This window comes from Aspergillus stella-maris (genome assembly GCF_047715825.1).
Source record: "Aspergillus stella-maris strain CBS 113639 unplaced genomic scaffold BDV14scaffold_22, whole genome shotgun sequence".
Taxonomy (NCBI): domain Eukaryota; kingdom Fungi; phylum Ascomycota; class Eurotiomycetes; order Eurotiales; family Aspergillaceae; genus Aspergillus; species Aspergillus stella-maris.
This window is the reverse complement of record NW_027396816.1, coordinates 262,681-285,369: the sequence shown is the minus strand read 5'-3', so window position 1 is coordinate 285,369 and position 22,689 is coordinate 262,681. Positions and strand designations below refer to the sequence as shown.

The 22,689-nt window shown below is 51.6% G+C and overlaps 6 protein-coding genes across 6 annotated transcripts; 4 read left to right on the top strand and 2 right to left on the bottom strand.

Annotated features, from left to right (window-relative positions):
* Positions 1-1,346: 1,346 nt before the first annotated feature.
* On the bottom strand, positions 1,347-4,091 carry BDV14DRAFT_171924 (putative APSES transcription factor). Its single transcript, XM_073768512.1, has 3 exons — positions 3,818-4,091; positions 3,558-3,744; positions 1,347-3,504 (listed from the first exon to the last, which is right to left on the bottom strand). The coding sequence occupies exons 1-3, from the start codon at positions 3,863-3,865 to the stop codon at positions 1,655-1,657; spliced, it is 2,085 nt and encodes a 694-aa protein (XP_073628966.1). The 5' UTR covers positions 3,866-4,091; the 3' UTR covers positions 1,347-1,654.
* A 153-nt stretch (positions 4,092-4,244) lies between these two features.
* BDV14DRAFT_171923 (NADH dehydrogenase [ubiquinone] 1 beta subcomplex subunit 7) lies at positions 4,245-4,917 on the top strand. Its single transcript, XM_073768511.1, has 3 exons — positions 4,245-4,350; positions 4,439-4,560; positions 4,643-4,917. Exons 1-3 carry the CDS (start codon positions 4,299-4,301, stop codon positions 4,745-4,747), a joined length of 279 nt encoding a protein of 92 aa, XP_073628965.1. The 5' UTR covers positions 4,245-4,298; the 3' UTR covers positions 4,748-4,917.
* A 533-nt stretch (positions 4,918-5,450) lies between these two features.
* Positions 5,451-7,357, top strand: BDV14DRAFT_50175 (cytochrome P450). The gene is made up of 2 exons (XM_073776920.1): positions 5,451-6,755; positions 6,803-7,357. The coding sequence occupies exons 1-2, from the start codon at positions 5,672-5,674 to the stop codon at positions 7,225-7,227; spliced, it is 1,509 nt and encodes a 502-aa protein (XP_073628964.1). The 5' UTR covers positions 5,451-5,671; the 3' UTR covers positions 7,228-7,357.
* Positions 7,358-7,421: 64 nt separating this feature from the next.
* Positions 7,422-10,446, top strand: BDV14DRAFT_171920 (glutamate--cysteine ligase). Its single transcript, XM_073768510.1, has 7 exons — positions 7,422-7,955; positions 8,019-8,091; positions 8,142-8,207; positions 8,273-8,415; positions 8,465-8,590; positions 8,638-9,223; positions 9,278-10,446. The coding sequence occupies exons 1-7, from the start codon at positions 7,945-7,947 to the stop codon at positions 10,274-10,276; spliced, it is 2,004 nt and encodes a 667-aa protein (XP_073628963.1). The 5' UTR covers positions 7,422-7,944; the 3' UTR covers positions 10,277-10,446.
* Positions 10,396-11,675, bottom strand: BDV14DRAFT_50165 (uncharacterized protein). Its single transcript, XM_073776919.1, has 2 exons — positions 11,317-11,675; positions 10,396-11,252 (listed from the first exon to the last, which is right to left on the bottom strand). Exon 2 carries the CDS (start codon positions 11,188-11,190, stop codon positions 10,516-10,518), a length of 675 nt encoding a protein of 224 aa, XP_073628962.1. The 5' UTR covers positions 11,191-11,252; positions 11,317-11,675; the 3' UTR covers positions 10,396-10,515.
* A 976-nt stretch (positions 11,676-12,651) lies between these two features.
* Positions 12,652-13,712, top strand: BDV14DRAFT_50095 (uncharacterized protein). The gene has a single exon (XM_073776918.1). The coding sequence runs from the start codon at positions 12,986-12,988 to the stop codon at positions 13,541-13,543; it is 558 nt and encodes a 185-aa protein (XP_073628961.1). The 5' UTR covers positions 12,652-12,985; the 3' UTR covers positions 13,544-13,712.
* Positions 13,713-22,689: the final 8,977 nt, after the last annotated feature.

Below are 22,689 nucleotides of genomic sequence, written 5' to 3'. Positions count from 1 at the left end.
ATTTTTCGGAATTCTGAAATATGTGCGCTTTCGAGGAGACGAGAGCTCGGCAGGTAGCGGAGGAGTGTTGGCAGGCCTGGCGACGGAAAAGAGAGTAGGGGTGAAGGAAACGATGCTGATTAAGAAACGAAAAGAAGGGTAGGAAAGAAAAGCAAATGGAGAATTAGACGAACGAAGTCGATCGAGAGGGGAGAAGAAGAGAAGAAGCGAGTCGGAAGCCCAAGGGGAGGGAGGGGAGGAGGGTGAACGTAGAAAGAAGAGAGAGAGGTCGAAGAGTGGAAGAAGACGAAGAAGCAGCCCAGCAGAGCAACCAAGCAGAGAGGCGGACGGGCGAAACAGAATCGCCAGCCCGGACCTGGAGTTCAATCACGCTAATCACAATGAAGCTGCTATTAATACGCTGCACATCCAACAACTATCACCTGTCAGCCATCTGGCATTTGAATGCACCAATCTCAATTCACTTTGCATGTTTGATTCCATCAATCTCATTCATCCCTGCTCTTTCTTGCCTTTGGTTGCTGCATCGCGATTATCGACACCTCAGAGTTCAGGCTCTCAGCTGAACTCCTGAATAGCCGCTAAGCCTGTTCTGCTTAGCCGATGGAACCAAGCAGCCACTGACAGTGAATCCCGTCCCCTGGTTGGCCGACTCGAGGTCGTATGAGTGCCTGAAAACCCAGGACCCCATGGAGGCCCGTGACCTCGATCACTGCCGAACGAACTCACGGAGTTCAGACTTGACAGTTGAAACAACAGTAAATAGGTAAATTCTAGCCCAAACTGAGACGAACCTCCCCCGTACCACTGCAGTGGCAGCACAACACCTAACCTGCACCGTCTTGCCTTCCCTGCATTGCTGAAGCACCCCCCTACCCACCTTAATATCACCTGCAGCAGTCAAAGAAAACAGCCGCTGGCCTCCGCCAATCCAACCCCAGGACCCTCTTGTCTCAAGTTTAGCACATCTCCAACCACCACCCATTATTGGCTGCCGCTGTCTGACCCCCCGGCCTAGCGCCCTTCAACGTGGCTTCCCTCGTTGCCAGTTAGATTGGATTCTGTTGCAAGATTCGCTCAGGAACCGCCGGCCTCGTGACTGGCCACTGTCTGCAGGGTGGGCTGGGCCTCTTGAATCACTTGTCAGTGGCGAATGGGAAGCTTGTGTGGCGTGGCGACCGTGATTTGATTCTCTTGGGATTGCGTGAGGAAGCTGACAGGTCGAGGAGGATTGTGCGAAGTATACGGGGAAGATACAATGTTCTTTGTTCATGTTGAAGAGGTGACATAAAACAAGATGGATGATTGTTTTTCTCTTAATCATCATATGAATATTTGAATATATACACCGTAATTTTACAACCCTGTCGTGCGTGGATTGTATATCTACAAAGCCCGCCTTATAAACATTAAATGGCAGAAGGAATCTGCTAACACAATTTGAGGAACGCAGATCAAGATAACAGGGTATCTGCTAATCAACAGAAAAAATCATCAAATCGCCTCCCATGATCCGATGCAAGCCGCAAAGTCAAGGAGTTCATAAGACAAATAGACGGAGGAGTGGAAGAGATATGCAGAGAGGATGGAGTCATTGCAGTCAAGACGTTAAGAGTGGAATAACGAGGATAGTGAGTAGTTTGCTCGATCATAGCTATGCGTCAACCGACACTATTGGGCCAGGAAAGTTCAGAGAGGCCGGATCTTTCTGTTCTGCATCCGGTGACTCGGGCCCAGCACCCTTTCCATTCATTCGATCGAATTCAAGGGTCTCGGCCAGCTCTGCAGCCATTGGATCGAGCTCCTCTTCCTTGAGTCCTGTGGCAAGCGCCACAAGCTTGCGATGTACATCGAATTTCGTGCTGACGCCAGCATCAGCTCGTTGTTGGGCTAGCTCCTTCACCGCTACCCGCCGCGTCTTTTGCTCTGAACACAGGGTGCGAGCGAGCTGGAACGTTGTGAGTAACCTTTCCTGCTCCGTTGAGCCCGGTGCCACAACTTGCGTTGGCATTGGTGTAGAAGCTAGGCGATTTTTCAGACGGGCTTGTTGGATCTGCTCTAGTAATGACTCGTAGTTGGTTCTCAATTGTTCATATCGACCAAACTGCGCATCGCTGGACTCCCCTGCGGCTTCTCTTGCAGCTAACACGTCGTATTGCCTCTTGATTTTTTGCCGATCGAGCTCCAGTTGCTCATACAAGGCTTCTGGATTTGTGACATCATCTGAATCTTGTTGACTCGGTTTCACAGCGCCATAACTTGAAGCAAGCTTCTTGTTCGCTTCTGCCATGATCGCCCCGATTCGGGCGAGCAGTTGTGCAGTGGCAGGAGATGCCTCTTGTTGCAGGGTCACAGACGGTTGCTCCAAGCTGCCCGGGACACCGATCTCGCCATCTACCTGACCATCTCCCATAGTGATTGATGAGGGGGGTGGGGGAATGTCTCGCTCTGAAGGATGAGTACGTTGCATGATGCTAGATGCAGTCTCGCCTCGCTTGTTGACCAAGTCTCCGGCCCTTGGACAGCGGGAAAGAAGCAAATCGACGAGGCGAAAAACTCCGTTTCGTGCAGAAACCAAGACAGCAGCGTCACCGTTTGAATCCTGACAGGACAATAACAAGTCAACTTCCTCGGGTGAAAACGTGGTGCGCAGTTTCTCCAAAGCCACCTCACAGTAGTATCTCGAGCTCTTCCACTTTCCTTTGCTCTTCGTTGTTTGTGAAATGTGATGGAATAAGGTAGCTCCAAACCAATCCCTGAATGAGATTGTGTCGAGAAGAAGGTCCAGAAGGGCGGGGAATGTCCTCTTCTCGTAGTTGTTGGTGAACAGGACAGCACGGACTAGTGGTGTCTCATCATGAACAGACAGGGCTTTGATGTCTGCACCACGCCGCAACAAATCTTTAACAATCTCTAAATCGCCCATGGCACACGCCCAGTGAAGGGCAGTATTCCCCGAGTCATCGATAGGACGATCCACCTGAAAGTGTGCTGGTGGTTGTGGAGGGGGCACTCTTGTTGCCTCTGGCGCATCGCCCACAGTCATGAAGTAATCTAGGAGCTGGTCTCCATAGAGAATATGTTCCTGCTCACTAAGTGACATGGCAGCCACTTCGTTCATCCCTCGCTTGCGCTTTCGTGACGAATATGGACCGCCCTGAGACATTGAAATCATGTCTTCATCGGCCATCATTGACGAAGATTCGAGTGTCGCCTGTTCGAGCGCCTCGTCTTCGTCGAAGCCGGTGTTGATCTCGTATTGTTCGTGGTGGAAACTCGGCGGTCCCATACTTCGGTGCGGTTTAACCGCTGCGAATACCTCTTCATTGACAACTTTCTTGTTGCTGTTTTTCGGTGCCCTTGGCTTTGACGCGGCAGATGTATGCTTCGGTGCGGGAGGTGGGCTGCGGTCACCCGCTACATAGTCGAATATTGGTCGCAATCTGTCGAGTATGTTATTGCGCTCGGCGAGCATCCGACCTTCCATAAGTGGAATCCATGTTCCTGAGTAGTGGTAAGTGGTCGAACATATGTGGTAGCGCCAGGATCTGATATACCTTGGTATTTCCCGTAGCCGCCCTGGACCTTCTCGTGAACCCCTTTCTGTACCTCACGTTCGAGGATACGAGTTCTTGCTGGCTTGTCGAACCCCGCTACTTTGAGAATATGTGTCGCATTGATCCAATCATCAGACCGCCTCCGCATAATACTGTCAGAACCGATCTTGAACTCATACACCGGGACCTAATCAAATATATCAAGTTAGTACGGCGAACGGCAGGTCACCTGGGGTGAAGATGAGCCGGGCACAACGTACACTACTATAAGTAGCCGAGTAGACATTGGAAAAATCGACGGCCGCCATTTTGCGTCTCCACGTGGCCTATATCAGGCCAGCAATTTCCAAATGTGTTGAGCGCCGCTTCAGACTGGCAACCGAGGGTCTGAGGGGAACGATTCAAGCAGCCCCTGTCATCAATTTGAGGATTGGAGTGCTATAACTCAAAGATAAGTCGTGTCGATAAGCAAAGATATGAAAAGATCGCGAAAACAGCCACAGGTGGCTCGTCATAGACTCAATGATGCCTCACAAAACGCGGTGGTTCGCAGGGCTGGCTCGAGACGCGCTCGACCGCGTAAAGTGGAAATAAGCCGCTAACCCCGTTTTGGCGCGCATCACATGATCTCACATGACCGTTCCCGGAAGCAACAGCAACCTTACCCCAAAGAGCTGCAAACCTCAAGTCGGCCGCTTCTCTAAGCAACCAACGCTATTCGCACCGCTATCTCCTCTCAAGATGACCGTTGTTGAGTCGGTTAAGAGTGCCGTCGGGCTCTCCGAGACCCAGGGTATGTTTCCCCGCTCAATTGGCGCTGTGATCACGAAGCACAAGTGCTATCCTCGGAGCTACGAACGGAATACTGACAATCGCATTAGCCACCCGCGAGGAGATGTCCGCCGCCCGTCTTCCTCTACAATACCGTGATTCCTGCGCACACCTCCTGATCCCGCTGAACCGATGCCGACAGGCCGAATACTACCTTCCCTGGAAGTGCGAGGTATGATTCCGCTGAGGCCAATGAGGGCTTCGCTGTTCCCGCTTATATCGAGGCCATTGACTGACGCGGGGTGCTGCTATAGGACGAGAGACACAGCTACGAGAAGTGCCAGTACGAGGAGTTCAAGAAGCGGGTTGCGAAGATGGACGAACTCCGCGCTGCCAAGGATGGTGCGCGGAGCAACTGATACCAATGATTTCCACCAATGTTCCGAGAAATGTGTTCGAGTTGTACGAAACAGCGAGTTATGTAAATAGAGATTCAAAGATCGTTTTTTCAAGGTCCCCCTTTGACGTCGGGCACTACCGAGCTTTCCGATATCACCTTTCCCTATCTGCCCACATTGAACGCTTCTGATCTTAGCCGGCCTCCGTTGGTCTCTGTAGATCCGCTCCAGAATTACTACCTGAAGCACCGGGACTTGATTGGAGCATCCGGAATGCAAAAGTACTTGCTGGGCTGCTTCTATCAGCACTTTTGATTCTAGAGACTTGCGCCTTGTTGACGTTCCGGGGCTGACTGATCAAGGGTGTCTTGTGTCTCTGGTGATTCCCTGATACTTACACGAGACCTATTGGCCATCGGTTCTTTCAACAGCAACATCGAGATAGGGAATCATCTACAGGGCGGAAATAGCGAAGCATAGATGCTCGTCGTGAGGTCCACGTTTATTACGTGTGGGTGCACGAGACACTTTTCTCAGAGTCTTGATTATCAGGATATGCGCTGTTCTATGTTACTTCTTAGGCACAGTATGATTTGCGATGGTTGATATCGAGTATTACAGTCCCTGCTTCTCCCACGGCGCGTCCCTGACCTGGTACTAGCGCCAGCTCCCCATAAGCCACCTATCAGAAAAGAATGCATCAAACACGCTAATACAGGTTTATCTTCTTTGTTCCCAATCATGCCATTTTTGCCAGTACTTACTTCGAGTTAAGAATGATGGGAGCCTGGGCCCTGACCTCTACTAAGTAGAGCCGATCGCCCCGCCCCCATCCTTAGAGCCGCAGCAACCCCCCAGGTCGAGCGACACGTACTCGCAAGCTTGACACTCTCCTCACTCTCTGTTTGCCCTGTGGATACAAAAGTCGTAACAGGACATTTCGAAATGCAACCAAAGCTCATCTTTCTCCTAATCGCTGCCCTGTTCGTCCACCTTACGCTATACACCAGGCGCTTCCTCATCCGCCGTCAATTCGCACGCCAACATGGCTGCCAACCAGTCGCAAACTTTTCAAACAAAGACCCCTTCTTCGGACTCGACTTACTACTATGGGTCCTCCGCGCTCGACGGGAACATAAAGTTCTCGAGCGAAGTTCCGAGCTCTACACCCAGTACGGAAACACATTCAAGGTAAAAGAACTACAACGGAACGCCATCGTGACAATCGAGCCGGAGAATATCAAGACAATCCTTTCTCTCAAGTTCAAGGACTATGGTATCAGTTTCCGTCTGCCACCATTTAAACCGCTTTTGGGGGAAGGTATCTTCGATACGGACGGCGAGCACTGGGCTTCGTCGCGGGCTTTGCTCAGACCTAGCTTTGCCCGCGAGCAGGTAGCTGATTTGACATCGTTGGAGGAACTTACCCAGGACTTGTTTCGGTTGCTTCCGCGGGATGGAAAGACTGTTATCGATTTGCAGGAGCTTTTCTTCCGATATACCGTCGACTCCGCGACTGATTTTCTCTTCGGGCAATCAGTCGGTACATTGAAGGAAACTCAAGCAGGTCCCGAGTTTGCGCAGGCCTTTCATTATGCTCAGAGAGCTGTCATTGTGCGAGGCGCCTTGGGTTCGTTGGGCATGTTCTACCGCGATAGGAAAGCCGACGAGTGCAATCGCATCTGCCGGGACTTTGTTCAGCAGTTTGTCGATAGTGCGTTTTGCGCAGCCGAGGTCAAGAAGGAAGAGACAGAGCAACAATATAACGAAATGCGTCAGAAACGCATCTTTTCACATGAGCTGGCATGGAGAACATCCGATAGGCGTCGTGTTCAGGATGAGCTGATGAACATTCTGGTAGCTGGTCGAGATACCACTGCTAGTCTCCTCGGCAATTTGTTCTTCATGTTGGCGAAGAATCCGGCTATCTGGGAGAAGCTGCGGGACGAGGTATCTGTCCTTGAGGGCAAGCCACCGACTTTTGAGGAGCTTCGCAGCTTGAAGTATGTTCAGTGCTGTTTAAATGAGTGTAAGCGAAAGCTACCCTAACAGCTTTCGATGTCGCTGACCTTCCAGCACTACGATTGCATCCAGTCGTACCACGCAACGAGCGCGAAGCAATAAGAGACACCGTCCTACCACTCGGCGGAGGCAAAGATGGGTTCTCACCAGTCTTTGTACCGAAGGGCACAATGATAGGCTACAACATCTACGCAATGCACCGACGGAAAGATATATACGGACAAGATGCAGAAGTGTTCCGTCCAGAGCGCTGGGAGGACGGAAAACTGCAACCTCGTTGGGGATATTTGCCCTTCAACGGCGGTCCGCGCATTTGCATAGGCCAGCGGTATGCCTTGACCGAGGTCAGCTACGTTGTTGTTCGGATGGCACAGGAGTTTCGGGATCTGGAAAGTCGGGATCCGGAGCCCTGGAAAGAAAAGCTTGCGCTGACGCTGTGCTCGATGAACGGGACTAAAGTATGTCTTACACCTGCTTGATGGTACGAGAGCCGGAAATATATATTTGAAACGACGGTCATTAGATAGGACATTGCGCCATTTTGCTTGATGCATACGAGTGTGCTTTGTAATGGGACTATACTATTTTTGAATACGAGCATGTATACGCGCTGAAGTATAAAATCCCGCAAATCTCACCTCAGAAATGCAGGGTAATGTAGATAATCGTCGTACAATGATCGGCGGAATCCCCGGCGATGGACAGGGACGGCATCACATGACCGGGTAATCCACCATGCTTAGCAAGCAATTCACGGATTTTGTGCCGCCAACCGCGTTATTTGCGATATCGATAATCCGTAATCCACGCCCCGCCAATCCATGACTGGTCCCGCCATGCAAGCCATCTCCCTGCGCCAATGGGAGTGTGCCTTTCTGCTCCAAGGAACAGGCGAGACTCTCAAGGCGCATTAGCTACAGTTGACGATAAGTTTTTGTCAGCGTCTTTCTCCGCGCCATCCCCCTCCAAGCCCCTCACTCAGGATTTAAGAGTTATTGTCGCCTGTCCGGCTCTTCGTTGCCTGTCGCTCTCTGCCTGTGCTTCTTTTTCGGCGTCCGATTGACCGGCTTGAAGGACGCCTTATACAGGCGTACTGCACCCCTCATTCCTGCGGGGCTATCGGCTTCTCCTACAGATTCGCAATCGTCCCCTCTTTATTGTCAAGTGATTTGCTGTGCTTGGGGTGGTATGATACCATGGGTCTGCTGTACGTTGGAAAATCTTTATTTTTTGTTGTTGCGCAAGCAAATTTCTAACTTTTGCGGCTCAGAGCGCTAGGAACCGCACTCGAGTGGCCGGAGGCCAAGAAGCGAGCGGACCAAGTCCGAAGATGGGGAATCGAGGTTAGCAGGCTCGTAATCCTACGATATTGACACTGGTTAACGCGAAATAGCAATTACTTGCGAATTGGAATAGAGCGAAGGGAAAGGAGCGCGATGCTCTACTCTGGGGTGATGAGGTGGGTATCCCCGGGTCACTATGGGTCTTTGATCTCCAGCTAATTTGAATCCCTACTACGTATAGGTCGAGTACCTCGTTGTCGCGCTCGACGATGCAGCAAAAAAGGCCCGGTTATCGCTCGCTCAGGCGGATATCCTCAAATCGCTAGCTCGGGATGAAGCGCTTTGGAAGGAGGGATCAGTCACATACTCTGCGAACAAGGAACAGTGGGTTTAGCTGTGCTGGTTGATATAGCGTGGTATCTGACGATTGCAGTGAGGGCGAGGAACCGCCTCATTTCCATCCCGAGTTTGGGCGATTTATGCTGGAGGCTACACCTGGTGTTCCGTGGGGAATTGGATTCAAGGATCTTCTCAAGGTAGAATCGAATATGCGGTGGAGGTATGATCATTCTCACAGAGGTTATCACGTCTACTGACATGTTACAGACGCGAGGTAGCGAAAGCGCACATGGCGCCGAACGAGTCACCAGTCACCCTCACGACGTTCCCCAGACTAGGCACAAAAGACGATTACATCCAGCCATACTACCCCCCCTCCGGACCGGCCCTGCGGTCTCAATTCGTCCCTGACGAGATCGCAAACCCGCATATCCGCTTTCCCACACTAGCCGCGAACATCAGATCAAGGAGAGGCCGCAAGGTCGAACTGAATGTGCCAGTGTTCAAGGACGTCAACACTCCCGAGCCATTCAAAGACCCAACAGTAGACTACGATCTTCACATTTGGCCAGAGGACGACGATGTTCGGAATGGAGCAGCAAGGGACGGCCACGTCTACATGGACGCAATGGCCTTCGGCATGGGCAGCTGCTGTCTCCAGATAACGTTCCAGGCCAAGAATGTGCCGGAGGGGAGGAAGCTGTACGACCAGCTGAGCCCATTAGGGCCGATTCTGCTAGCTCTCACTGCCGCAACACCGATCTACAAGGGATTCCTTGTCGACACAGACGTCCGATGGAACCAGATTGGCAACGCAGTAGATGACCGAACGAAGGAGGAGCTGGGAGAACTTGTAAGTCTTTCTTTTTTCACACCAACCTTGACCATCAACTAACAGCGCAAACAGCCCCTCAAAAACGACCGCTGGCGCATCCCTAAATCGCGCTACGCCTCCAACTCAACGTACATATCGCAAGACCCCCGCCTTCGACAAGAATACCTCGACCCGGACCTAATCGTCGACACCGAAATAAAATCGCACCTCATGTCCAACGGCATGGACGAGCTCCTAGCAACCCACTTCGCCCACCTCTTCATCCGCGACCCAATCGTCATCTTCTCCGAGGACCTCGAAGAACTAGACCTCAACAAAGCAGACCACTTCGAAAACCTCCAATCCACAAACTGGCAGCACATGCGCTTCAAGCCGCCGCCCCCTGAAAAGGAAGATATCGGCTGGCGCGTTGAATTCAGGAGCATGGAGATCCAAATGACGGATTTCGAGAACGCCGCGTTCTCTATCTTTATTGTCCTTGTCACGCGTGCGATACTTAGCTTCGATCTGAACTTCTATATCCCTATCCAGCGAACAACAGAGAACATGGAGACCGCACACGCGAGAAACGCAGTCCTTGATAAGAAATTCTGGTTCAGAAAGGACCCGTTTTCCCCTGCGCCCCGACGCCAGAATACCACCAACGGCGACTCCTCAACTTTAACTTCAACACCCAATACACCACCGCGCTCCCCCTCTCCACCCCTCGTACCAATCGAAGAAGAATACACCGAGATGTCCATAAAAGATATAATAAACGGCTCCGACACCTCTGACTTCCCAGGCCTGATCCCGCTCGTGGAATCATACCTGAACAGCGTAAACGTGGACGTTGAAACCCGGTGCTCGCTTGCGCGATACCTGGACTTGATTAGGAAGCGGGCGAATGGGACGCTCTGGACGGGCGCGAAGTGGATTCGCGAGTTTGTGAGGGGGCACCCGGGGTATAAGGGGGATAGTGCGGTGTCTGAGGAGATTACGTATGATCTTGTGAAGGCCGTTGATGAGATGAGTGTTGGTGAAGGGAGGGGCGGGAGTGTCGGGTGGGAGATGTTGAGGGGGAAGAAATAGATTTTCTTTATATAGGTGGGCAGTTGATGTTGTTGATATGGGATAGAAGGGTACTTATTATGAGACGAGACGTATATATTTGATATACCCTGTTCTTTTTGACTTGGTTGAGGGAGATACACGCATACAGACTTACATACATACATAGCATACATCGTTATTGATTTGCATCACATTATCTCAAACCTACCTGACCTGCCTACCTTTTTGTGCTGAACTAGAAACCACCGAGTATGTCCTCATAACAACAAAACCTTCTCATCCTCCGTCGGCCGCCGACAAGAATCCGCCAACCCCGTAACCTTCCATCGTCCCTGAACCTTATGCAAAATAAACAACTCCACACCAACATGGTTAACAACACCATTCACCTTCGCGCGGAAGGGCGCCCAGACAGCAGCCATATTGCCTCCACCTCCACCTCCACCTCCCTCACCACCATCACACCCATTCAATCCCTCGCGCGACGAAGCATGCGATTCATAGTTATAAACCATGACCTCGGGATCCCAGATCCTCTCATCGATGTCATCGTCCAGGCGCGCAATATGCTCAACGAACGACCCGATCGTGCAGAAGCGCGGCGTTGTCGGGGACGGCGGACAAAGGGACATTCCGCCTGCGCGGACGCAGTATTTTTCAAAGTCTGAGGTGGATTTTGTGTTGAGGGCTGTTATGAAGCCTTTTATGCAGGTTATTATCGGGTCTGTTTCGGGTTGCGAGAGGTGGTGGTGGGAGGAGGGGAGGTATAGGGCGGTTGGCGTTGGTGGTGCTGGCGGTGTTGTTGGTGTCGGTGGCACGGGCACGAGCTCGGGGTCAGGTACGGGAGATTTTTCTGATATTGTTGGTTCTGGCGCTGTTGCTGTAGCTGAGACTGCTAAGGAGGGCAGTGACCATCCCAGCAAACCCATCATCCTCGCCGGTCAATATCAGTAGGGGTATGCAACGAAGATAACTCGACTCGACGTGTTCTCTGCTGAGACATGGAAGCAGGTTTCTTCAGTATTTAATCGCCAAGGGATATAACAACCGGTACGTACCCATTCATATACCTGCTGCAACCGCCACGGGGGTCGGTACGTCAGGCCAGACGCAGGCCATGATCCAATTTTCCCTCGTGCCAGTGCAAGGTACCTGTATCTTCTGCAGACTTCCGTTGACACGCGGGAAAATGCGTACTACCTTGCAAGTCTTATTTTTCAGCCTTCACGTATCCAAAGTTCCAGGTTGGACATTTGGCCAAGGCACATTTGCGGTGTTATGTCATGATTCTTTCATTATATGAAGATCATGAAGTGATTGCCCTACATTACTTATGTCTGACTCCAAGAACAGCCGAGAAGCAAGTCATTTTGTATGGCCGTATGCGCGAATGTGCTACCGTTGCACTACGAATGCGGCCCGTTAGGTCTCAGACCGTGTCACGAAAGTGTACGATGGTTCGAGTGGGAGCCAATGCATGTCATAGTGTCTTCTAGTCCGTTTTGGGGAACTCGTGCAACGCAAGACACCAGCACACGAAGCTAGATGCTGGAAGACGATCCGATTGACTATCCTAGACGCTGTGCGAGGAAGTGTCAGCACCAACCCATACAAGCGCGAGCTATTGCAGAAGAAGCAAAGAAGGAAAACAACAGAAACTTGCTTTGGCAAAGTTTGCCAGCCACCTACGTCTCAGACCGTCCGGGTGCAACTGGCCCCGGATAATAAGTTGAGATATGACAAATGGTGTAACGATATCGATCTCACGAGGAGAGGACAGCACTGATACGGATACAAGCAAACGTGTGAGCTCCGGTGCGTGGACCTGGCTAAGAATAGTTAGGCAGGTTCTGCGGTATCCTGCCTACCGGCTTGTGGGATTCCTGTCATGGTCCAGCAGTCTCCTCTTGACTTGATCCACAGCGGCAGAGATGGGTGACCGAAAGAAGAAGCCCAAGTTGTTACGATGGGCCATACAGACCGCCGGTGTTGGTAAAGGCGAAAGACTGTAGAAGACCTATCCTCCATTCATCAAGACTGTACCCAGACATACCGACATTTGTCAATTCCGAATAGAGTCGAAAGGAGCTGAAGACATCCGGCCGAAGTCAAGCAGGAGCATTACCTATATTGTGACACAAGCACTCGGACCAGATGCCATCACGAGTCACGAGTGGGCTATTAGCGTCATTTTCTCTGTAGCTACCCTACGTCAGTCTTTGAGGCATCCGTTAGTCCGCGGTTCCTATAAGTTGCCTTGAGAGCTTGCAAGGAGAAGACGAGAGTAGTTAACGCTGATCGCAAAACGTGGAAGGGATGTCCAACCGAGAGACTAAAGCATCACATCACCATTAAGCCATCGAACACTATGCTTGTCGATGGTCAGGCACGAGGTAGGCCATCCCATTATTGCCGCGAGCTCACGACTCGCAACAGGCAAGCACATGCGTCAACAGGCTCTCGAAGGTCCACTATCGCCGATGGCAAGCAAAAATCCCTGAAGCGGTCACAAGCAGATCACCGGAGAACCGGAAGGATAGGAACGGCGGATCTGTCTAAGACATGTGGCAACCGTTTGCCTTCGTTGGGCGATGAGATGCCCCCCGAGGCGTGTTCGTATGACGAAAATCGTAGGGCATAGCATAGTAGCCCTGCAGAAATCTATACACGGATCTTTGGCATAGTGATTCAGGAGTCGGGGAGCCTCCAGGTCAAGTCTCAGGGCGAATGAATGTACCATTGCACGGTATCAAGTGGAGGGGAGGCGCAGGCGAAAGGCCGTTCCTTCCTCTCCCTTGCTGGATACCCTGCCTCCATCGCACCTTCCATACTGGTATGCCTGGTTCTTTTCTTACAAGGAAAGAGCGGCCACATTTGCCCCTACCAATTCTCCGAGTCTTGACCGCTGCTTCCTATGTCGTAGACCGTAGAGTGGTCAGGCATAGCTTACTCCTGGGTAGTAGTAGAAGCACTGAACACCTGCCCATCTCCTTTACTTCAGGTACCGAAGTGCCGACGCGGCACGCACTGACAGCAGACTCCAAAAGTGAAACCACCCAGAGCCTCGGAAGGGCGAGCGCCTGGGCCAGAGTCCCAACTTTCAGGTACCCGGCCAGGTACCCGTCCGGCGACAAGTCGCAGGATTCAAGAACCTCTCCCTTGGACACGGAACATCCGAGCGACGAAGCAAGAGAGAGAGACCAGAAAGAGGTCGGCGGTCCCGCTAGAGTCTCAACCTCTCAAGTCTCAACAGACAGGCGCAAAATTACCAAGTCCATTACATAGTAGTGTCCCGCACTAAGAAGTACTAAAGACTCCGTAAGAGCGTAGTAAGAGCAGGTGTCAGAGCGTGGGTACTGAGTCTGCAGGACTGAGTCAAGGCTAGAAAGGCTGCTGCGGGCCGGGATCTGATCACCTAGTAATTAATTAATTTATCGAAAGATTGCAAGGGAAATCGAGTCGAAGCTGCAGTGAAGCAAAAAGGCGAGAGCACAGAGCAGTACTTCCGTTTCGAGGTGGCATGGATGGAGTACGTCAATCTGGGTCCACACGGGAAGAGTCCAGTGAGCCGGGTTGAGATGAAGCGTAATCAAACTTCGTCACTCCTTGGAGTATTCTGTACTCAGTTCTCTGTATAGGAGACAGGAGGTGGCATCCAATAGTCCGTGGGTTCGGCGCTGACACCGAAGATCGAAATCATCCCGATCGATCGAATCTTCTGTCCATCGCGGTGATAATCTATCGGTGTTTCACATCCATCCTTAAACCACGACGTTATTACCATTGTGGCCCTAACCGCCACGAGTCAGTTCTGCTCCGCAAACCAATCTACTTGCCTCACTGACCGTTTTTTCGGGCTCAATATCCAGCCTCTTTTTTCCCTGGCTCTGACTCTGAGCGCTTCCCACCTTGAGAGTCAACGAATCCTTTCCTTCCCTTCATCCTTCAAATTCCAACTTTGAAACCGAGCACTGAGCAACTCTTTTTCTCCGCGGTCGCCACGTGCGTCTCCAACTCCAGGAACAGCTGAAACCGCTAGAGCCCACGCTTAGTTCTCGGGGGTTCTTACCTTATCTTCGACCCGTCTCCATTCCTCATCCTCCTTCGGAACTTCGGGGGTTGAGGTGATTCCATCGCCCTATTATTATCCTGCCGCTATGGGGTTGCCATGCGAACTAGTAGTTCAGGGACGGAGCCCTGGCCCGGCTGCTGGTGAATGGGCCCGTAGCCAGAGTAAGAGAGGATACTGGTAAATAGTGGTGCGATGTTGAGTCGGGCTTCGCCAGTAGCAGCGTTTGCCAGCGACAATTCCGCAACTGCTCTTTCGTTGTAAATGGAAGGTGCGAAAGGCTCAAACTGTCAAACCCATAGTGATGGAAAGAGTGGATAGCGGTTTGTTTCCAATTCCCACGTGGTCATCCACCTCGTATATGCCGAGTAAATGTAGATACGGAGTACATATGCAGTGCACATACCTCGTAGAGAGTAGGTAGTTTATGTGGCGCATTACGGGTTTCAGTCCCTGGGAGCATGTACTTCTGGCTCTGCTGGGCGAGGGCCATCAATCCATAGTCTGATACTGAGCGCCGTCTGCTGCGTCGGGGTTTGCAACGTAACATCCAGCAGTGGTTAAATTTCGGGGCTGGATATAGGCGTTAGTCTATTCAAAAGGCCAGCCTAGAGGCCAGGTCAGGTCAGTCATCATGAGACCTTGCAGGATATACTTCATACGCGCAATTACAGAACAAGGGTTGTCCTGTAAAGGGCACGGCGTGTCGTAATTTTCAGATGACGAGAGCCTGTTGCCGTCAGACTCGGATTTTCCATTCCACAAGATCCTGACCCTGTTCTCGAGAAATACTCCGTGCTAGTTCCTGCAGTCCATACTCGTGGCTTGTTGAAGACTTCATCGACATCGACAGGGTGAACTAGGCCCGAGGATATAGTGACGCCATAATCTAGCCTAAACGGTGGACGATGGAGCTAGTATCTTGACTTTCCTGATAGATGAACCAACCCTATACCTAATCTGTTAGCATCTCCGATGGCAGCGTTAGCAGTGATGATCTCTCTTTGGACCATCCAGCGTCATATGGCATGTCACTGGATTCCTTAAATTCCTCGCCCCCTGAATTTGGGTCTGAGGTTGTGGGAACGTAAGTCATCGTCAAGCCAAGCAGCTGCAGTGGCCGAGATCCGGAATCTGGCCTAAGAACGGTCGCCGTCGGATTTGCTAGTCAAGAAAGCGTAGCCATACCCACCTGGCCACTGCGGATCCCAGCAAGCTAAGCTGATCACCAGCCGTTGACCGTTGGACCGTTATGATAATTCTCCGTACGGCGTCAAGCAGATGCTGAGCAACTCGGAAGTCTCCTTCTGACGTGGAGAATAAGGATTCACCTTTATTCTGTTCTGGAAGGTTCAGAATCCTCAAGAGCAAAGTCCACTCGGTGACCCCCACTGTGTGAGTCCTGGTATCCGACTAGGCTGGATGCCTTCACTAGTTCTCTGGGAGATGGGACTGATGGCGACGCTATGATTCCTTCCCAGCCGCACGGGTTGTATGGCAGGTAGCGGTGAAACGTTCACTCATCCTAGTCTGGTTGCGTCAATTCAGTTGGTGTCTCCTGCATCTACAGCCGCCGTTGCATATGGTGGTACTTGACTTTAGCCACAACGGCGACTCAGGTAGTAATCTGGATGTCAGTACAGGAAATACGATAACCTCGAAACATACCTCTGCGGCCAGCCACGGCGCGAACGGCAACTGGCAACGGGATAAATCCTTCGAAATTAGCGCCACCTGCTTCCCCCCCTTCAACTCCTGACCACGCGCAAGTGGATCGGATTCCGGAGCCACAATTGGGGTCCATCATGATAGATGCAGTGGGGAAACACTCAACGGTTTGGAAACTTGAAAATTGGACTTCGTAACGGTCGACCGTTGGAGGAACAAAGAAGTACGCTACCAAAATTGGAAAAGGAGATCAAACATTGGACGGCAGACGCGCGCCACCAGAAACGATCTCTCGGGATTTGCTTCCACCGACTTGGATTAACCGGAGCGCACGGATAGGAGTAACAAACGTCAGATGGTGAATCCCTTTCTTTTGAAAAACGCGGTGTCTGGTGGAGCTATCAATTATCTCCAACCCGTCCAATGGAAAAAGTCGATTTTACACATTCTGAACGGGCGGAAATTTGACCCAACAGCAAGAAAAGGCGAGAACAGCTGCTGAGAATGAATGCATCCGCAACTGTGAGTTTGGAAAGATTCGAGGCGCAGGCGTGATCGAGGCTATCGTGGGCGATGATTAGTCGATGCGGCACTCGATCGGACCGGGAATCATGCACCTGCAAGATGTCAACCTGTCAACCTGTCAACCACGCAGCAGGAACGACTAGCTCAGTAGCTCCACGCCGGCGCCTGTTGGCATCGGGCCTGAGTCAGATTCGTCAAATCGGACAGGGTTTCTCCGGTCACGCCAAATCTTGGTACGCCAAAGACGGGAGAAACCGATAAGAAATGTCCACTCCAGTGACCTCACATGGATATCCTCCGTTCAGGGGGGGATGCTCTCAAGGGGTGGAATTCAGAGCATGAACGGCTTGTATCAGCGGAAATTTGGCCTTTTGTTGAGTTGCTCGACTCTTTCCCAGTCAGGAGACGCTGGACCGTGCTCTCAGCTACCCACCGTCCTCACTTTGCTGGCGGATCCCACCCGGGAGGAAAATACAGTCTAGCAGACAGCCTTGAAACCTTGAAGTCTGAAGAAAGGTGAGGGGTGAAGGCCGCGACTCATGCTCACTACATACGTCTCGCGTCTCAATAGTGTATTGACACCCAGGCGGAGGGAAATGACACGCGCAATACCGGCGGAGCGTTCGATGGAGGCCAACTAACATGTGACAACTTGTTCGCTGTCGCTGCGTGAAAGGGACAGAGTCAGGGACAGGTCAGTCATAGTGTGCACCAACTGTACAGGCCCTGCTCTGGAATCTGGATACGTAGCACCCTGCAGTTCTCGATTCGTGCGGCCGCAGCAGATTGCCAGATTGCCCTGACTCCAGTGGCTGCAGACCCGTTTCTATTCCTCGCATCCCGGTTCCTTGTTTCGAGGAGTTGCAGCTGTCAAATTGCCTCTTGGGGAAAAGGCGCCGGAGACTTTTACAGATGGGGGTTCCACACACGACGCTGGTTGTTCATCCGGCAAACTCACCTCAGTCTGGAGTCTGGACTCTCGAATAATTCTCTTTGCGCTAACTCGATCCCTCGCCGCGATGGTGAACGATCTTCGCCCTTACGATCTCTCTTTTGCCACCGTTGTTTAACATGGAGGGGTAAAGGGAGGTACCACGTAGCCGGACGGAAGACCATTATTATTGAGACCAAGCAGCCGCTCTGTTGAGATAGGGCTTTCGGAAGCACATCCGTTCATGGTGACCAGGATGTACTCTGTAGGGGCGCAACTGAGCTTCGTGAAAGACTCGCAGAGCGGTAAACTTCCGAGGGACTGATGGTGTTCATTTAATATTCGCCGGTTCAGGTATGATCTGCAAGGTCGTCGTCGACAGTTCGAACCTCGAGCTTCGGACTATCGGAGGCTGGAGAATGGAGTCCTCTGATAGAAGGTGAATGTTCTCGAGCGTTCAGCTTTGTAAAGCGGGCAGTGGACTTCTCCATTGCCGCATCTCCATTCCAGCGCGCTGATCAGCGTTGGAAAATTACGATCACATTTTAGGCTCTTGCCACATTAGTCGAGGCGTTGTCGCTCCTTTCCTCATCTGTGCAGACATTATCTGATCACCGTTGAGCGATCATGAAACGGGTCTTAGTCCCACTTCGACCTCTTGGCCGGATTCTTGGTTAGTTGATGCTGAGTTGCTGACTGGGCCCCCAGTCTATCTCGTCGCCTCGATGACTGTTCGGACTTCGTGGGCGGGCTGGCTTTTCTTCACGGAAATGCATAGACTGGTTCGGGCGTTCCTTGGCTCGAAAGCCGAAAAATTGTACATGATTCGTCGTATTGTATACTGGCGCCCAACTCCAGATTTTGATCCGAGTCATGAAGCTTGATAGACAATCTATAACCGGGAATTGTGCCACGAAAGGTACGCGGGAGCGACGAGGAAGCCCCGGAGTGTCATGTACAGAGTGAAAAGAGCCGTAACACTTGCAGACGGAGACAAACCAGGTTGAAAGCTACAGATCATTTTTGTTGTCCTTTCAAGTTCATGTACCAGACCTCCCGCCCACGTCGTCATAGACAGGTCAGGCGCATACGCATACTCAAAAATCCGCACTTCGAAGGAGCAAGGTGCAAGGGTTGGTATTCCTTTGATGAGGATCAGACCAGCGGGATGCTCTCAATCTCGAGTCTTACGTCGACATGTTGGCTTGTGGCTGACTCGATTGATAGGACGCGGGGCGAGCTATCCATAGGCAGGGATTTACCGTGCGAACTGTGGCCTAGCCGCGAGTCCGCGACTCGTAGCTGCAATACCACAAGCTCATCACATCTAAGCCATCTCAATTTTGAGATTCCTTGATCTGGACCTGTCAAATGGCTTATGACACCGGTTCTTGGCACGCAAACTGTATCACCGCGGCAGGTAAAGCTTCTAGTCTTAGCAAACCATCATGGTCTCGGTATCCAGAACGGTCAGTGGTCGAGTTGGAGATGTGCGGATAGTTGACCATTCGACAGCCAGCCGCCGATTGTGCCGGAATATTGAATGGCTGGATAATCATGGCCTGTTCAAATACTACTGGGTTAGGCTTTCTTGATCGATTAGCCTTGAAAACCGTCGGCGGCAAGCAGATACCACGCCGTATTGTGCTGTGATAGCGTGGGTTGTGATGCCGGACTCAACTCAATCAATATCTGTGTAACGTATCGTCCGGTAAGATCTTGAGAGGGAACGTCTTCCACAAGTTATGGATTCTCATTGGCCTGGTAGTGGTTCGGGTGACCGTTAGATCGAGACTATTCCGAGTCAGACTAGGTCCATGCCGTCTGTGCTCTGGTTTGTGTCGGGGAAACAGAGAAGCCCTCGACTCAGCTGGCGTCATACCCTCGGAAGATGTACACTCTTGGGCTAAGGTTCGTTCTTGGAAGATAATCCGACCCATCAACGACGAGTTCAGGCGCCCTGGTTTTCGATATGATGTAGCCGTCTCGAGGTCTAGCTTCGATTTCAAACCATTGTTGTAAGATTCGCAAATCCTCCCGAGACTTCATGACGATATGACCTCCAGGAATGGGTTGAAACTGTTGTACCAAGAAGCGGCTTCGAAGGAGAATCTCGTTCGTCCTATGAGGAAGGGGATGAAGCGCTGTACAGAGTAGGCTTTTAACAGATACTAGGGCTGAATGGGTGGTGTGTACCATGGTCATGGTACGTATGGCTGGCCTTGTTTGGTCATTAGTCCGAGCTCCAGTGCCATCACTGGCGCTAGTTAGGACTCGGCCGAAGGGGAAGGGAGTTGTTGGAAAGCCCCCTCGACCTCTCGAGTGATATCAGCCTTTTTGCGAAGAGCATTACCACGGGCTGTTCAACTTGTTTACCAACGGGTGGTACGGTTTGCGCCGTTGTTGTCGCGAGATCTGACAAGCGTGCTACCCCAAGCCATGACCCCCACATGGAAACTTATTATTGTGGTCGTACCGTTGCATGATGGCTGGTTTGGAAATCTCATGGCAAGCGGTTGCGCTCCGCCACTCACAAACTAGCCGTCCAATGGGATAGATGGCCGTTATTTCGCGGCGCCGCAGACGATTAGGTCAGAGGGAATCCCCATCGCGGGCCAGGACAAGCTGCGTCAAGTCGTCGACCATCTTCTGCTAGACTGTAGGACTAGTGAGAATGCAGGAAAGTGGCGCCGAGCGACAGTCCGGCTGTCAAACTTTGCAGGGAGCAAAGCACATCCGGCTCGTAGGAGATTGGCTGCAGGAAATACGCAGGACTGTCGCCAAACTCTATTCCTAGATTCCCAGCATCGACTTCTTCCGACCAGTGATCAGTTATTACGGATTTAAGGTCAGTCTCGCGGGGAGAGTGACAAGGGGTTCTCTGTTGCCGGAACTCGAGGGGCTGGGGTGAGTATCATGCTGCAGGCTTTGCAGCGATCGAGCAGCACAGGCGCCGGGCGCACTTGGGGTCCCTTGGGGCGAGGAAAGCTCATCTATTGTGGATGATTTCGTCACACAAGCAAAAACGTTGGCAGTTGAACCTGACGAAGTGATGGATCAGATCCGGTCGGCCGCTCTCATAGGCTGGGGGAAAGGGCCAAAGTTTAAAGAGGTGACGATGGTGATCAGCCTCAGCTAACTTGATGGAGCAAGGCCGTGCTGTCAGAATCGGGGTTCACGGGCTAACGCCGCGGAGGAGAGTCAGCACCAACACACAGAGACCATGGGCTCTTCAGGCTTCAGGCTTCGAGGGACTATGTACTAAACCCGCAGGACGCACCACGTATGTGAGTGGTGGAGATGCATATTTTACACACATCGGAGCAGCGCACGCAGCCCAAAGAGGCAATGATGGATTCATTCCTCTGGGTCAAGGGGCGCACAGCCATTCGGTATGTGCTTTTTCTTTGCACGACAGAAAACTGCGGTCCAACCCAAGGTCTCACGAGTGATCAGGGACGGGGCTGTTGGAAGGGAAAGGAGCCGAGGAAGGGAGATTGGTGAGGCGGTGGTGGTGGTGGATGAATCAGGAAGAGGAGGAGGGAGGAGAGAGGAGAGGAGCGGGTGTGCCCGAGATCGAGAACTGCCACTGCCACTGCCAACTGCCATAGTATCGACTGCGTGTTATCTCCGTGCCTACCAGCGTCGACCTTCCTCCTACCACTGCTACTGTTTGTCCTGCAGAGATCTGTGTGAGGTGGTCGGATCGCCAGTTGCGATTTCAACGGTCTGAGATGCTGCAGCTAACCTCTGCGATCGGATTCTTTCCATTTTCCAATTCCCATCCCTTTTACTGTTCATAACTAATCTTGCACCCGCTGACCTGGACCTGGGAATGACAGTGGACTCATTCTGTGCCGCACTGGAGCTAGCCTGGGCAATAGTAATTATAGCATGGCAGTCTCCTGCCTTTCTTCGCCTTTCCAGCTTTCCTTAATTAAAGCCCGTCGGGCTTTCCCCTAAATCGAGTAGCGTGCGATCGATGGATCTCGAGATGTTCCCCGTTTTTTCGAACTGCCTTTCCCGCTCAGCTCTTGTTCATCATGATTTTCCTCACCTCCAATTCCCGCTCCTGACTTTCCATTTGGAGATCCACTCTTGGGTAGGCTTGAAGGAGGGTTGAAAGTGAAGCTGCTCCTGGATCTGGGTGGCATCGGACGGGATCTCAGATGGGAGCAGCGCGATTAGCGTGAGATGCTAGTCAGCTGGAAGTGTCGATGGAAGTGTCGATACTAGATACTGCTAGATGACTGCTAAGTAGATATACTTCTAGTCATTCAGTTGGAGGGAGGAGAGCAAAAACAAAAATACCATACCAGTTATTACTGTAACCCCAATACACCATTCTTTCCGGGCCAGGGACAGCGCCCTAGTTGATAGCGGGCCCACCAGCCAGAAAACAGTCTCTCCACATTTTTCCAACGATCCGCAGTTCGCAGCCCGTAAGGCGTCTGTAATCTGGCGTAACTTTCGCTGATCTCTTGGTTACCAGATTAATCCTTTTTCTACTTTTTCTTTTTCTTTTTCTTTTTATTCTTTTTTTGAATTGGATTTTGCTTTTGGGTCTGAGCTCATCTGGAGCTGATGTTTGGATCCTCCCACTCCAGATCTCTTGCGCGCGTGTATGTGCGGGCCTGACGGTGGCGGCTTTTTTGGGAGATTCTCTCATAGATTTATTATCATTATTATTCTTTTTGTTATTTTTCTTTTAATTAATCGCTCCCAGCTTGATGCTATATTATCACTCATCTTGGCTAAGATTTCCTACTACTCTTCATCTACCGTCTATCTACCTCTACCTTTCCTTCCCTTTACCTTCTTTACCTTTACCTTCACCCTTCTACTCTCTTCCTCTTTACTCTTCCTCGCATCCTTCTCTCCTTACTACTCCGAAAGGGAGGAGGTAAAGCATCACCTGCATTACCTCCGAATTACCACCACCACTTTACCCTCCATCTTCTCTCGCCCCTCCTCCACATCATCCTCTCACCCAGCACTCGACAACCCAAGGGACTTGGTTTTTGGTTTATTTGTCACATCGCATTCTTGATTTCACCTGGCTCAGCTTCCAAGTTTGACAAGAACGCCGCCCTTTCCACGCGACGCAATCACCTCCATCCCTTGCGCCTACGCCGTCCTCTTTCCCGCCCGCGCCCTCACCTCCGTCAAATCACGAGTCGCGTCGGTCGAGCTGGAAAATCCAGGCTGTTGATAACTCTTGGACAGATGGTGGTTGGG